The 16,900-nt window shown below is 38.4% G+C and overlaps 1 protein-coding gene across 2 annotated transcripts in view; it reads left to right on the forward strand.

Moving 5' to 3' along the window:
• calcr (calcitonin receptor) overlaps positions 1 to 16,900 on the forward strand; it is a 56,692-nt gene that overhangs the window by 23,689 nt on the left and 16,103 nt on the right. For both annotated transcript variants that reach the window (XM_071500697.1, XM_071500698.1), the window contains 14 exons: positions 3,371 to 3,438; positions 5,970 to 6,117; positions 6,427 to 6,534; positions 8,979 to 9,064; positions 9,181 to 9,340; positions 9,507 to 9,617; positions 9,732 to 9,841; positions 10,905 to 10,977; positions 11,081 to 11,191; positions 11,349 to 11,455; positions 11,747 to 11,912; positions 12,014 to 12,124; positions 12,328 to 12,440; positions 15,091 to 15,182. In XM_071500697.1, the coding sequence (XP_071356798.1) occupies positions 3,394 to 3,438; positions 5,970 to 6,117; positions 6,427 to 6,534; positions 8,979 to 9,064; positions 9,181 to 9,340; positions 9,507 to 9,617; positions 9,732 to 9,841; positions 10,905 to 10,977; positions 11,081 to 11,191; positions 11,349 to 11,455; positions 11,747 to 11,912; positions 12,014 to 12,124; positions 12,328 to 12,440; positions 15,091 to 15,182 (1,541 nt within the window). In that variant the 5' untranslated portion in view covers positions 3,371 to 3,393. The remainder of the gene's footprint in view (positions 1 to 3,370; positions 3,439 to 5,969; positions 6,118 to 6,426; positions 6,535 to 8,978; positions 9,065 to 9,180; positions 9,341 to 9,506; positions 9,618 to 9,731; positions 9,842 to 10,904; positions 10,978 to 11,080; positions 11,192 to 11,348; positions 11,456 to 11,746; positions 11,913 to 12,013; positions 12,125 to 12,327; positions 12,441 to 15,090; positions 15,183 to 16,900) is intronic.

Here is a 16,900-nt window from a genome sequence, read left to right on the forward strand (position 1 = left end):
TGCTGTCAGAGAGATGTAATGATGTCAAAAAGGGAGGGAGGAGGAAGAGAGATGAGGGGTAAATCGAGGAGGAAGGGGAGAGAAGGAGGGAGAAATAGAGGGGCCGAAGAAAAAATATATGGGTAATAATACTAATAAGAATCAGACACTTTAATTCAAATTTTAAAGAGACTCTGGGATCGACAAAAGAAAACCCAGGGCTATACGGCTGCCAAAACCAAGAGTGCAATTAAAAAAAAAATAGAATCACATCCTCCAAACTTTTACTCTTTTGCATGAACAAAAGTTCAGACTTGAGTTTAAAATGATTTGTTAGTGGGTTTAACAATCAAAGGGACAAGAGATAATGAAGGCAGATGATGGATGGAACATATACAAAGAGATAGGATATGATAAGTTTGAAAGTCAGCCGCACGTTCATTGTCTCCAAAGAAAAAGATGCTTTTCATACTGAAGTAATGTCTCTTCAGCGTCTGTTCAGAAGCTTCCTTTCACAGTCGCTTACAGCCTCTGCTTTTTACTGATAGTCACCACACAGGAATTAATGTTTTATTTTTAAAGTTGTTTGTAATCCAAGTTGTAATTAATGTTGTTTCAAATCCTCGTTTGAACTGACTGACCTTTCACTTGATCTACAGTGGCTAAACAGCATTCCTGGAGAGCAGCCGGTACACGAGCTGTGCACTCACTCATCCCGTTTGAGTGCTTTCCTTTGTCTTCTCTAAAGGGGGTCTTGTCTCCATAATGAACTGCACATGCTTCACGCCTTTCTGTTCATATCACATTGGACCTAATGGCCCACAGAATGCCCCAGGGGTCTATGTTTAGAGAAGTATGAAGCGCTAATGGACAAGGCAGAAAGGCATAGTTGTAGAGAGAACCCCCTGCCTCCACCACCCACTGAAAGTCAAGCATAGCCGGGAGGTTTGAGTTTGAATAAAATTTCACATGCACAGCAGAGATATTAAGACATGAAATGTACTGTTGGCAAATTTTTTATTGATGGACTGAGAGTGTGTAATAGAAATGAACTGCACCAGGGATTATTGGTGTTTTAGATATTCTCAGCTGCTTCACCTCCAAACACACGAAGATAATTCCCATTGAGTTTCGAAAACTGCTGCTCAACAAATCCTGCGTCCTTATTATATGACAAAATAGTTTGTCAGTGACTTACAGAACAACCCACAGGAGTGTTTTCTAATCTGCCCAGAGTCTCGTCTCCAACGTTAGTTTTTTGTTTTTTTAACCTTTGAAAGAGCCTTGCTAGTTGTTCACTGTCGGTAAGTGTCTTTGTTCCTCAACAGTACACAGTCAAGGATCTCTAAGGATCTCAGTTTTACACTTGAAATGAAGTCAATTATGTCAGTTATCCTGATGCATTCCTACTGTTATTTGACTTGTAGAGACACGTCTCTTGCAAAGAATATCAAATCGCTCCCCTTTGTCTGCCTTTTAGACAAATTCACATGCTCCTGCACACCCAGAGGCGATTAGCTGGTTATTGACATGTGTGAAGCCTCTGCTCGAGCATGATGATGGTTTTTATAGATCTGCTCCTCCTGGAGACCATTTTGGGATCCATACTTCTCCCTCCCCCGTCTTCTGTTACCTCTGTGTTTGATTGGTGTTGTTCCTTCCCTGCTTCTTGCCAGAGCAAAGGTATGGAGCAATTTGTTGCCCTGTCCTTCAACATCCTGGATCCATATGGGTATACTGTATAGTCTCTTTATTATACTGGAAACATTTGTTTTGTTTTTCAGAGTTGAAACAATTCATCTGTTACCAGAAAGTTAGTAGCAACTGTTTTGATTATCAGGTTAGGGTAATTTAGTTACCAAGCAAAAATGATAAACTGTTCTTGTTGACTGGTTCCAGCTTCTCAAAACAAAACATTTGAAAGCATCGCCTTGGGTTTTAGGAAATATTAAAGGACACCTTTCAATTATTTTACAGACATAATTGCCTGATGTTTGTAAAGATGTAGTAAAGTATTTTATTTTGTTGGTTTGCAAGAAATTAATCTACTGTATCATTTCAAATTGGAAATTGATGCATACTTATACCAAATGAACTATAACTTAAAAATACTCAAAAAACACTATCCGTACATGATTAGTGTTGCTATTCTACACCTAATGACTATTTTTATTCAATAATTTTATTCAATCAATTAATTTGATAAATTTTCTCAATTAATCATTTGGTCTATGTCATATCAGAAAATTGTGAAAAACATCCATCAAAATTATAATATACAGTTTACTCTAATACAAAGGAAAGCAGTAAATCCTGACAATGTAGGAGCTGGAACCAGGTAATGTTTGTCATGCCTTGCTTAAAAATTGATTTCAACAGTAAATATAATTTTCTATCAATCACATCAATAGAGAAATCGCAAATTAGACAGAGGGAGGTCTATATTTGGGCCTGGGACTGAGATTGAGATTGAGAAGCGGGCTCTGTCTGAGTCTAGATCCAGAACTGGAGGACATCTAGGACCAATATTAATGATATTAATAAATATCCCCATATCTGCTTTCAGTTACCGTATTTACAGCTAGTTTTGTATTTCAGGAAAGCATCAAAGAGAAATGAGAAATTAGAGGGAAAACTGAGGGATCCCTGGTCAGAGATCAGCACTCGTAGCCCTAAGTTCTTGGCAAAATGTAGTTCCAGGTTTATTTATCATCCTAATGCTAAGTAGCCTACCATCAGTGTGCTTCTGATAGCCAAAACAAATACTATCAATCCTGCTAACCTTTCACTGTGACTTATAGGTCTTGCTCGTGTATGTCTATCTGCTCAACTGCCTGCCTCCTGGGCCACTATGGGGTGTGGAAAACAACCAGTAGGTCGTCTTAACTGTTCAAACTGCAGAGTGATGGGCCTCCAATGGGGACTCTGAGAAGCAAAGAGAGCAAAGAGATCTGAAGTGAATTCTAATCTCACGTGCCCCGAGTTACCAAATAGGCAGATGTTCTGCTGCCGTCCTACAGGAGAGGAAGCTCTGTTCAAGATGATTAATAACCGTCAACTATTTTCGTCTGACTGTATCTGTGTCTTTTGTGTCTCCTTTTGCATACACAATGTAACGTTAGTCCGTCATGCGTCTTGTTTCACATAGAGAGATGGGACTCTTCATCTCTCCGACACATGCACATACACAAGAAAAGTGTGAGATGTCACAAACTGCAGTAAATCTGCTGCTGTGTTTTGCATTTCAGATTAATGATTGCTGTTGCTGTCTTCTCCTGAGAGGCCCTAATCCTGATTTGATGCAGCCATGTGTTTGTTCAGTCAGTCACTTTCACGGTAGACAACTTGTTTTCTGATAGTTTTAACATGTAGGTCTTTCCTCCCTCCCTAGAGCTTTGCCTGTGAGAGGAAGATATGAAGTTAGCGGGCTCCCTGTGGATCCTTTGGGTTCTCCTGATGGTAAGCTCTCTTTTTTTAATTTAAGGAATGCGGTGAGGTGAATGTTTCAGGGTCCTTCTTCCTATTTTATCCATTATGTATGCTGCACATGTGTGTTTAAACATAGGACTCAATTTTAATTAAATACTGTTGACATATAATATGTTGTGGTCTAGTGGATTTCTTTTATCAGCAAAAATCTCATGATTAATTTTCACTCACACTCTCTAATGAATAATTATAGTTTCTAATTAGCTCAGCTTGTTCATTACAAACTTTTGGTGGCTCAAAAGAGAGGATATGTGATCCATGACTGCATGTGTTCCTGTGTGTGTGTTGACACCTTCTTACTATAACTGATCGTCACTCTTTTATGCAGATAATGCACAATTTAGGATGTCTTTGTGTAGAAATAAATACAAATGAAAAATGTAATACTTCATTTTCATGCCTCCATGCCAGCAACAGCCAGGGCCGGCAGTGTTATGTTTTTGCGTTGTCCGTACGTCACTTTGACTCAAGTATTTCTACAATTGTTTGTAAGGCATCATTATATCTGCCCTGAAACTATTAGAAAAAAATAAAAAAATAATAAATCAAAATAAAATAAACCTACCTCCCCTTTGAAAAGTCCAAAGCAAAAGGAGTGAGCTAGCTAGCAGAAATGCAACACAAGCAATTTATAAAATAGGGCAAGAGTTTAACTTCCAGTTGAACACAAAACATACATATACATTAGAACATGTTTACTCTCATAAATACATAAATATTTCCACTATATATTCCCACATTCGTAGGAAAAATTGGAAATTTAAGACAATAAGTATTCATCTGTACCCTTCAAAATAAAAGTATCTGCCTACAACACAACAAAACACATCTTGCCTTAGTATACCTCAGTCTCACACTTATATTGAAGAATAAAGCATACGTATGTCTCTATCTTCTTAATTTATTATTAGGGTGTGGCGGCTTGGAGTTGGCATCGATGGTTTGTGCCCACCTGCCCACCATATGTGAAATCTAAATTTGAGACACGCATAATCAGATCTTAGCTCAGCTTTGAGGGTTGGGTCATTTTCACAGTCTGCTCCAGTGTTTGAGAGATAACATCACTTACATTAATTGGGGTGACGCAATCATCAGTCAGATGAAATGTGATATCTCAGACAAATCAGGTAGGGATGACACATTTTAGCACTATGAAACTTTAAAATATTCAGATTTGCTGGATGAGGGTGTTATGATTAAACAAATGAAATGCTAAAAAATCCTTTAGATGTACATGCTGCTGTCCTTACAAATTACAAAAATAAATGGCATTTTCAACACCGCGACAGAGAGTATTCATCATGTTACCAACAGGCTTAGGGGATGTCATTATTCCCATCATTCACTTTAGGCTTTTTCTGCAGAAAAATCAATGTCTTTCATGAGTTATTGTCCCTCATGAAAAAAACATTTGGTCCACTATTCTTCAATATTAATGTGAAATGGAAGTTTACTGCTTCAATTTGCCTTGCTGTTGCGCATCAAGCTTGACATTGAGAGCCTGGATTGTGTCCCCTGCCAAATGTTGTGTGCCTGATGTATCTATGCTGTGTACTTTCTTTGTGGAGTGGTCTTGTCATGTTGATTTTGGAGGATTAATGAATTGTAATAGGTGAGGAGAGGCAGCTCATCTGTTGATATTGGTGGTGGCCTGGTGGTCGTATGTATGACGTCATTTACTTCAATGTTTGGAGTGACATCATATGTACGGCTGCTAAACTGCTACATGGGACATCAGCATCCTCACAGTTTTTCTCTCAGGGGCTCTGCCCTTTACAAGCTTTTATCAGACAGGTAAGAATGAGATTTCGGTCTAAGAAGCATTCCTTTCCACTCCGCAAAGACCCAGAGGTAGGAGGTTTTCATCTCCATTGTGATAAGAAATGTCAAAGCAATCTCCAAGGCAAAGTATTACAATTCCTCAAATGAGTCAAAAGATGCAAGTGCATGAGTCTGGAATTGTGAGAGGCTTAATTTTCAGCCAAAAACTGTTTTGAGATAAGTCAGAGCAAAATGGGCTTTTCATCCTTCAGCGAGCAGCATTATCAAAATCAGCATTTCGTACAGCAGGCTTCTTCATTGTTAATGCTACCGCCAAATACAAACAGTGGAGAAGAGGATAGATAAGATTCACTTGGAGAAAATCAGCTGCTTAACTTCTTTTGTGAGCTCCCAAACACACTTTAATAAGTTACATGACTGGGAAGTGACTAGAATTTCAAAGTAGCAGCTTCAAAGATGCTTCAAAAACTTTGCATGCCCATTCTTCCATTTAAATGTTTATCTCATATAAGGATGCGTATCTTAATCTAACCATGATAGAACCGTGAAACCTTTTTTTTTTTTTTTTTTTTTTTACACTTTATCTTATTTTTCACAGACAAGGGAATGTAGATCAGAGCAGCAACCACCAAACACACACACTAACACCTCCATATCTACACTCCTTGCATGTTTTCTTCCCCCGTCCTCTCACCTCTAGTGTTGTGTTGTCTCTACAGCGCAGCGCTGCAGCAGGCGCTGAGCCAATCTCAGACTCATCGCTCAGGCCTGGACAGAGAATGACAGAGGGACAGAGCCAAGTGGTCAGCCAGGGTCAATACAAATGTCTTGAGCTGTCCAACAAACATCAACAAGAGAACAAAACTGGTGAGAGGCCCCCATCATTTCAAGGCCAAATTGATTACCTCTGAGAGAGCATCACAATAATGACATTATAAGGGGGTAGATTGGGATCAGAACACTGTTGTTCTTTGTAAAGATAATGGTGGTGTTGTAAGCAGTGATTCAAGCACAGCTGACCTGAAAGGGCTTTTAGAGTAGTAGACATTTTCAAGGCTGTCACTCTGACATAGACTTTCCCCATATACAACTGAAGACAGAAATTGTGTGTTGGCAATTAATCAGAATTGTCAGAATCGTCATTACACTTGTTTTTTTCTATTTCCTCCTCTCGAGGTACGTTCTGTGGATGGATGTGGGATGGTTTGTTGTGCTGGAGTGAGACACCAGCTGGGACATCTGTAACCCAAAACTGTCCAGATCATCCTGACCTGGACCCAACTGGTAAGAAAGTGTTGCACTTCTCACACCAGTTCACAACAACAAGCTTGCTGAAGTGAGAGTGGTGGGAATTTGGAAGCGTTTTCTGCATAACTTTTTAGTTCCAGGTCAGCAAGCATCTAAGAGAAATGATCCAGTCTTCTCTGTGTGAGATGGAGGTGATGGGCCATTGGGCTGATTGTAGGACCTAAAGGGAGGAAGGAAGCTTTTAGTTTATATTTTAAGTATTTCTATTTAATTTTAGCATGTATTTCCATGAGTCCGTCAGGGAAAAGCTGGCCCAAGAACTGCAAATATTGTAGTAACAACAATATACAGTAATATTACATTATGACAGGATTATTTAAAATATCACAGATATCCTTTGACTGAGAAAATATACAGATCTTAGAGTTAGTTCGGGAATAACACTGAGGCCATGCTTGCATTAGCTGGCATCAACTGTTTCATTCATGCTTCACAACCTTTAGCTATTTCGACAACTGTTTAGGTGCGAGCTGACTAACAAAGTCCAATAATATTCATGGTAGATGTACAGCTCGGTTATTATAATCTGACAGTTTTCACATTGCTTGATATGCTCAAGCTAAAACCATCCTCTGCCACAGCTCACCCCAGCCTCCTCCTTTTCTTTTTTTTATTTTTTATTTTTGTTGATTTGACAAAGTTTTAATGTCCATGTTTTTGAGAAGGGTTATGTTTTTCAAGCTGAATCTGGTGTTACTACTGAGATTCTTTGGATTCTTTATGTTCCCTCAAAGAACAGAGTTTTTTCTGCCAAATCTAATTGCTATGAACAGATCAGTTCACTGACGTAAGTGTCTCACTGAAGTAAATGCATCGTATCCCAAGCAAATATGATTTATGTTGAGCGGTAACAGTGGTGGCCAAATTCTCTGCTGTAGTGCTTTGACCTTCCAGGGAGTACAGTGCAGCTAGTACTGCAACATCATTTTTGTCCTGTAGGTCATTCTTGTCATGAGGTTTGTGCTAACTACCAAGTTCTTTTTTATTAGCTCTAGGCATGGCAATAACAGTCCACCACTTTGGTGCTGAACAAAATAACAACTGTTGGCTGACTGTTAAGAAATTTGGCACAGATTTCCATGGTGGCCAGAGGATGAATCTCAATATCTTCATTAACATCGCCAGCAGATTATGTGAAATACCTCAATATCAAATTGTGCACAAATAATAACGCTGTACCATTGTTTTTAGTGCCAATTAGCAACACATTTACATGCTAACATGCTATGTTAAGATGGTAAACACTAAATATTACACCTGCTAAGCATCAGCATGTTAGCTTCTTTGTTAGCATGTCAGAAAGCATTTAGCTCAGCTATAGCTATAGTTTAGTATTACAGATAGTATAACTGCTAACATGGCAGAAGACTTATAAAAAATCACTGCTACAGTGGAAGAAGACTTACACGACAGTAAGTGTAAAGAAATGCAAGTGTAAAAGATTTATAATCTGGATTCAAGGCAAATCAAATTAGCTCACTGTGTTTCATCAGTCAGACAGAATGAAAGTCAAAACTGACTTTGAAATTGATTCTATGAGTATACTTAATGTTTTGATTGTAGTATAAGCAGCAGTTTTTACATTATAAGCAATGCAAGGCTCAGTAGTGTCTAGCTGAAGAGATCCAGAGTCAAGTCATGCCTGATTTAGGTGATGCAACATAGAGAGAGGGGAGGTGAGGGAGAGGACAGAGAGAGGAATGAAGGGTATATATGGAGAAAAAAAAAGCAAAGAAAAGAGGGATTACACAAAAGGCAAGGATGTCAGAATCAGAGAGATGGATGGGGAGAGATAATATGAATGAGAGAACAGAGAAGGTGTTTTTGTAAGAGAAGGCTCATAAAGGATTTTCCCAAAATGCCTGTGACGTTCAGAGTCCCCTTATGGCTCCTTATTTGAAAACTGATGCTGCTGATATGAGGCTTTGAAGGAGATGTACAGTTGGAAGTGATTGTTGAACAGTTGATGAGCTGTTGAAGAAGACTAGGCAGTCGTGCTACGGTTGTTGTTGTCAGGAACAATATGATCTCACTCTTAGCCCAGTCATGGATCTACAGTACATGTGGTTTTAAGTCCAACATTTGAGAATTTGCCAGAAAATTACTCCAGAAAGGGTATTTTCTGTTTGACATAACGTTTGATGATCTGTGCCAAGTTAAATAAATCATAGATGTTCTGTAATGCCAAGATCCAGGGTCAGATTTATGGGTTTGGATGATGCCAACATACTACTGCTGAAAAACAAAGACAGAGCCAAAGAATATAGAGAAATTCTCTACTGGACATGTACCCAAAACAGAAGCAATAATGTGCCTATAAGTAATCTGATACAGTACATGAAGCTTTCAGGATAATCATTACTGGATTACTGCTGTTCTCAACCTGCCATTAAGTCAATACATGATTTTTTCCTTTACAGAAAAAGTGACCAAATATTGTGACAAATTGGGTAACTGGGTCGAGACTGGCTCCACCTGTCAGCCAGCTTCAAAGGACAAATTAGAGGTATTTGGACATTACATTTGGATACTGATCTCCCTGTGAGTAATGGAAGAATGAGGCAAAGCTTGCCTCAGTTTGTACGCTAATTTTACATGTTATCTTTTTTTTTTTCTTCTCAGAAGGAAGTCCTTGATTTTTTAAGGGACGCTGCAGAAGAGCTGACTATAGAGGCCACAGGGGTTCACACAGAAAAAGGCAGTGTTGCAGAAAAAATGATCCTCGAGAATGAAAAGAAATGCTTGGAGAAAATGAAACAAGATCCTCTGTATGATAAATCAGGTGTGGATATTGTCTACTGGAACCCAGTATGCTACTGTGGTCCACCAACAAATGTTTTTTATTCTCTATCAACATGATTTCTACATGGGTTTTCACATTGGACAAATGTTTGAACAAGACGCCTGTAAACGTTCCATTGTGTTTTGTGTTTTTGTTGATGCTACAGGTCTGTACTGCAGTCGTCACTGGGATGGCTGGCTGTGCTGGGACGACACTCCAGCGGGAACCTACGCTTCCCAAAACTGCCCCAGTTATTTTGTGGCCCTTGACCCCACAGGTGAGCTGGGAGACTTAGAGTTTTTGCTTACGACTTTTTACCCTCTCATGATGAATTCACCTCTAATCCTATGCTGACAGAACATAAAGAGGATCACATAATTATTCTTTTCAGAAAAGGTAACTAAGTACTGTGGAGAGGACGGGAAATGGTTTCACCATCCGGAGAGCAATAATTGGACCAATGATACACTCTGTGCAACTACCAATGAGAGGAGACAGAGGGTAAAGTATTGTTGATGTAATAAACTATTACTTGAGGATTTATTAGGTTCTTAGTAACAAGGCTTAGCAATATTACTTCCTGGAAGTTTGGGACATGTGGCCCAACTCATAATTAAATAAAAAACAATTAAAATATGTAAAATGCATGTCGCTTTTACTACTAAGACCTCATACCATATATAGGTGACCAGTTTAAAGCTTGTCCAAAACAGCTTTGGGGGCTCAGGGCCTTGTGTCCCGGTCATGAAGTCCTAACCAATGAGTAAACTAGCTAATCTTTTCTTTGCTTAGAGACAAAAAAGAAATAAATTCTCATTGGACAACTCTATTTTCATGGTTTTAGGTTTCATGGTTTCATTTCTGTGGCAAATTTGATGGAAAATTTGGCTAAAATTAGAATTGGAGGATAATAATTATAAAATTAGAATTAGAAGAGAAAAATTGTTAAATGAAAGAGAATAAATATAACATTATATAATATAATATAACAATGACATGAATGGTAGGTCTTTCACTTTTTCAGAAAACCAACTAATTCAGCTATTTTGAATGAAATGCCCTAGAATACTAATGTACACCAAATTAGCCTCAAGTGAACAGATAGATAAGTTTAGGTTAAAGTTAAGTTGAAGGAAAAAAAAAACCACTCAAACATTCATCCCAGTTGTGTGATGTTAATCAGATTCAGCAGTTTTGGATGTGAGGGATCATCATGTCCTCATCGTAGCACTAGGACCTCCTTTTGGTTGGTCTGTCCACTTTTCTGTGCAGAGTAGGTTGTTCATCAGTGCCTCAAAAAATGACCAATTTGTGTTTAAGAAAATATTTTTTATCATTTTCTTCTAAAACATTACAAAAAGGATTCATATTTTCTAGTCTGCCACCACTGAGGGTGTGGTTTGTTTGGGGTGTAGATAACTAAATCTACTTTCTTGAGTTAAGTGAAATATTGTTTTTTTTTTGCTGATCATTTTAAATCAGGGGTTAAGTCATAGATCTGGTTAATCCTCAGTTTGTCTGTGCACTGTTTTTAACTTTGAAACATCTTGGTTTGTTTCCACAGAAAGTGAAAATGCTTGATAAAGAATACAAATGCCTTCTGAAAATAAATCAAGATCCACCTTTGAACAAATCAGGTATTAATACAGTCCAGTATATACTGAGCCTTAACTGTGAACTTCTTTTGAGCAAAGAAGAAGCCCGTCAACATTTGTAATCAAGTTTTTGTTGATGCTGCAGGTCTGTACTGCAGTCGTAACTGGGATGGCTGGCTGTGCTGGGAGGATACTCCAGCGGGAACCTACGCCTCCCAAAACTGCCCTGATTATTTTTACGACACGGACACCACAGGTGGGCAGTGAGATTCAAAGGTTTTGCTATTTTAAAAGTTTACTGATGACCTGTTAAACTCTAATAATGAATTTACTTTCGATCCTCTGTTGGACACAGGACACAGCTGCATGGATTTATAGAAATTGTCACATGCAATATATTGTTCTTTTTATAGAAAAGGCAACAAAGTACTGTGGAGAGGATGGGCAGTGGTTTCGCCATCCAGAGAGCAACAAGACCTGGACTAACTATACACTGTGTGCTGTCAACATTAAGGAGAAGGTTATGTATTGTTTATGAAACAGCTACTCATCAGAAAGATCATGACTTGTAACAATGCTTAACAGTGCTGATGGCTTTTCCTGGAAGTTCAAGACATAAGCCACATAAAGGTGTATTTTTGTATCCAAGAAAAGAAATATCTGTGCATTTCTCCACAAATTTCTCCACATGTGCCATAATTTTGGTTTTCAGCCATAACTTCACTGCTCATTATGTTAGCCTGATTGATAATGACTCTGTGTGTATGTGTGTGTGTATTTGGGTGTGTGTGTGTGTGTCACAAAAATGAAGGCAGCCGCCCAGCTCTCAGGGGTAACTGAAGTCCAGCCTGCTGATGAGGCCACGGTCAGCCCCACAGTTAATCCAGAAGAGCAGGAAATTGTGCGAAAGAAAATCCTCGACAGTCAGTACAAATGCTTTGAGAAAATGAATCGGGATCCACCATATAACAAATCAGGTAGTGATAATATGGACTTTACTGAAGCTCACTCTGTCTCTCTGTGCCTCTCCTCTGTGGATGTTTAACTGTCTCTGTGACTTTGATCTTTGATGCTACAGGTCTGTACTGCAGTCGTAACTGGGATGGCTGGCTGTGCTGGGACGACACTCCAGCGGGAACATACACCTCTCAAAACTGCCCCAATTATTTTGCGGACTTTGACCCCACAGGTGAGCAGTGGGACTCAAGAGTTAATCTCTCATGAATCTTGTGTTTCTTTTAAGAAGTTGGAGCATAAAATATTAATTGCTTTGAGGATGAATTATTCACCAAGGTTAACGGAGCCCGAATACATAAACAATGAACTGTATGGATTGGAAGACACTGTTGGAGAATTCCATACAAATATTTATTACTTAATTGTTACTTGCAGAAAAGGCCACTAAGTACTGTGGGGAGGATGGTCAGTGGTTTCGCCACCCAGATAACAACAGGACTTGGTCCAACTACACACTCTGCAATGAAAACACTCAGGCAAAACTGAAGGTAATTTATTTTAGATGAAGTAGCTTGCTATCATAGATCTACTGCGGTATGATGGGTCAGCATAATCTTTTCTTTTGTTGCCTGGAGTCCTCTTGAATTTGCAGTGTGGGCAGAGAATATGTGCAAAATGGAAATGCAGTTCTGACACAATTACCCATACTTCCACAGAAATATTTACACATGGAAAGTAACATGTAAATGCACAGGGTGAGCTCATACTTTGTCTGAATAGGTGCATGTGTTTCCTTGCAGGAAAGGGAAGTTTAGAAATGTTGTTTGGTTAGAGGTCACTGATAAACTTTGATAGAAAGAAAGATTTGTATTTTTAATGAGTTCTAATCTCACACGTAACGAGAGTAAAGGGTAAAGCAGCTGTTTGTTGCATATTCTATGTTGGAACAAAGCCATCACACTATTCCAAGCCCTCTGTCCCTCAGGCTATACAGTCATTATAAAATGACAGGCCTGGACAGAGGAGTGTCCCAACATACATCATCATATATTAATAACTGTCTTATCACCAACAGCACCAGGCTGCTGTACCAAGTAGCTAACAGCGTTTCCCCATGGAAACCAGACCAGGACACCAAAGAGCTCATTCCAGTATTTTGTAAAAGGGGGTCATCAGACATAGTCATGGACTACATGAGATTTTTTGCATTGTCTCACTTGACTTTTAAGTTGTTTACAAAAGTCTTTAGTTAAATATATTTTCAAAATGATTTAATCAATATTATCCATGATACAATAGATGGTAATATGATTGTAATGTTGGCCTGTGGTTGGTTTGCTAACTCAGTGATCATGATCTCATACAGCCATTTTGTTTTTTTTATCTGTTGTGTCAGTCATTACGGAAGCTGAGAAAGGCCATTTTTGCAAATATTATTTTATGCCCTTATGTTAATATGATAAAGCTCATTATCTCAAGACAATGAGATATTATCAGGAAAAAAATGTTTGTTTGTTATCCTGAGATAACAAGATATTATCAGGAGAAAATGATTTTTTGATTTTTTGATAGATCTACTGCGGTGTGATGGGTCAGCATCTTTTCTTTTGTTGCCTGGAGTCCTCTTGAATTTGCAGTGTGGGCAGAGAATATGTCTCATCTCAAAACGTAACATAACTCTGTTATCTCAATATGACAGGATAATTATTCCATTATCTTGACATAACAAAACTCCCAAGTTATCTCTCCTCAAGATAACAGGATAATATCTCGAGAAAATAAAACATAATTTTCTCCTTATAATAGCTCGTTATCTCGGGATAACAAATTTTTTTTTTCTCCTGAATATGTTGTTATCTTTAGATAATGAGCTTTGTAACAGGATAAAAAAATATTTGTAAGTATGGCCTTTCACAGCTTCTGTAACTAATGAAGTTTACATCTCTCATCATTTCATCTCCTTTATAATCATCAATCCAATAACTTAGCACTTTTCAGTTATAATGTAAAAGTCTGAACGTACGTATAAAACGTATTAGTGTGTTTGGCTAAAAACAATTTTGGACTGCTGACAGCATTTTCGTTAATGATTTTATGTGTTTTTTGTCACCAGTTGACGAAAGTAATTGACTGATTATATGAAGATTTTTCGTCACCAAACTTTGCACCAGGCCAAGTCTGGCCCAAAACAAAATTTGTCCTCACAAATATTTTTGCTCTTTATGATTTTTGCTTGGTTATTTTTCTGGCTTTCCATTTGCAACCTATTCATTTTGTTATGTTGACTGTTAGGCACTCCCTATCCAACTCTGTCTCCTAGATATGAGTTAATAAGTAAAACTACGTTATACAACCAAACCTAAAAACAAGCTCACCAAAATGTTCTTTCACCCAACGCATATCCAAAGAAATAACAAAACAGCGACAACCCTCCTATGCCCTATGCAAATACCTGCAACTTGTAAACAAAACTTCTGCAAGCGCTGCAAGAAATTCCCTCTTGCTGCATCCAGTTAGTGCACCAGGCTGTTGGAACAGCTGTCCTGGCAAACCTGGCTGAAGGACTGAAAATCTGTCAGTCGATCTGAACTGAACCAGAGATCAGCTGCTGCATCTGTTGCCACAGAAACCTGATATTTGCTGACTCAGCCTTCCAACTTCACAAAAAGGTCTGAGAACAAACTGCCTCAGCAGTATGATCCAAAAGAGAAATAAGGCAAAATAAATGTCCCACAATTTTCTGATAAGGCTGAGTTGATGCCAACTTTTGCTCCTATTTCTTTCACACCATGAATTCAGGTTGTAGTTTTATAATATTGCAAGATTCTTCCACATTTCTCTGCATTTGTTGATCCTGAGTCTTTATAATCTCATTTTACTGTCACCAAAGTTGTGAATTTTATTCAACCATATATATTCATTCATTTGATCACAATTAGTCTATTCTAGTGTCAGTCTGTTTCATCTTTCCACTTACAAAGGGTATGTTTTGTTGTGACAAACATCTATCATTTATCAGATGGTATTACTTATATGTTGTGTCCTCCTTTAAGTGAAAAATGTAGCATTTGTAGTTTTCTTATTTCCACAAAACACAACATGTGGCACCTCAAAGAGTCACATGTTTTTCTATATAACGTTTGCCTACTAGTAATGCTACACGTTATCTCTATCTTGTTTGTGTTTTTTTTTTTACAGTCAGCGTACATCCTGTTTTACATGGCAATTGTGGGTCATGCTTTATCCATACCCTCCCTGCTTATCTCTCTGGCCATCTTCTTCTACTTCAGGTAATGGATTAAATGTGATGTTTCTGTCCTCCATGTGAGAATGTAGCTGTTGTTGCAAGTGGTTATTCAGGATGGTTGTGCTATAATGATGATCGCTGACACAGTTTGTCACAATGCAATGATGATGAAATGATTAATCGATCGGAGCTTTGCCCTTAGAGGCTCAGTAGTCTTCCCTGTCCTCAGTGGATCTGACAGGCACACAGATGGAGCTGGGCTTTCACTACAGTCTCCTCCAGCCGTTTCATTACTCATCATGAGCCGTACTTTGGATCAGTCAGTAGAATCTTCAATCTGCGTCTGCCCACGCTGGCAGAGTAAGTTTCACAGTTTGAAACATTTGCCCCAGAGACACACAAAAGATTTAGAGTCAAATGTGTTGATTGTTCATTGGACTACTCTGGCTAAATGTTTAACATTGTCTAAAAGAGTGAAAAGAACCCTGCTGGTGTAAACACCACAACAGTATTAAATTATCACTGAGGACTGTAGTTGAACATTATTACCATCTTCACTATCACAAATTAATGCAAGCTATCGGCCTGAAAATAGCTCTTCTGCTCCACTGAGTGTAATTTATACACAACTTAAACTTTGTCTAATTTCATGCTGACTTGGTTTCCTTATAAAGCACATTTATTTCATGGATATTTAGGATTCAAAACTGGAGAGCTGTGACGTACATTTAATGCGTTGGTGCTCTGCTCTTATTGGAAACGTGTGCACCTGAGTGCACTGCGCATTAAGGACGTTCAACCAAATGTACTGCTTAATCCCAGAGGGAGAAAGGGCCACAATTAATTGAGATACTGCTGTTGAAATTCAATTAGATAAGAGTTAAAAAATAACAAAGTGGATAAAGGAAAGAGAGGTATAATATTCAGTTGTGAAATCTGGGAATAATAATAAAGCTTTAGAAAAAGTGAACAGACTGTGCAAAAGTCTGTGCATTGTTGAAACTTGATATCATTATAAATTTATCTCTAGGAAAGAACTTGATCAGCATCGTTTTTAATGGCACAAAAATGTTGAAAAACCTGAATGTGGAGCCTGAGGAGAAAAAAAAATAATTTTATGTTCTGCAACAATATTTGGATGAGTTACTTTGTTGGCCATGTAGTTCTCGAATGCTGTGGTTGTAAAATTTGACATGTTGAGGGGTGCTGACCTCCTAAACGCAGCTGTTATCCAGAACAGATCTTGTACGAGACCCTCAGTGTGCTGAAAAGTTTTATATACACTCATAAATCTAGTGGCCGTGTTTAGGGCAGGTGCATTATCGCAAACCCCCACGGCCCACTGAGAGTCAAACTCTTAATGCAGCAAGGCAGCAATTCAGTGGGACATTCACAATTCATCAAGATCAAAGTCCTTACAAATTAAGATCTCAATAAAGTAGCAAAGATATTGGCTAAGAAAGCCTTTTATTTATTTTTTTCTTTTTAACCATTACTTAGCATATTTATAGCCAGAACACTTGAAATATCGGGGGGCTTAATGTTTCTTATAAGATCCAGATGTGAAGCTTACAATGGTATGTGGTGGTGTACAGCTGTGCTCTGTTATTTATGACTTGACATCAACACTGTCAAGATTCCCAGATGAAAATGCTCCAGCTTGCCGTGGAAAAACAGGAGTTGGTCGAATGGTCGATCCGAAGACATTAGGACCTGTGACAGTATGAACAACGCTGCCATAAAGGTTCAGCCTGTGTTTTG

Source organism: Trachinotus anak, unplaced genomic scaffold (assembly GCF_046630095.1).
Source record: "Trachinotus anak isolate AG129_WGS33_773 ecotype Australia unplaced genomic scaffold, CSIRO_AGI_Tana_v1 ptg000016l, whole genome shotgun sequence".
Lineage (NCBI taxonomy): Eukaryota > Metazoa > Chordata > Actinopteri > Carangiformes > Carangidae > Trachinotus > Trachinotus anak.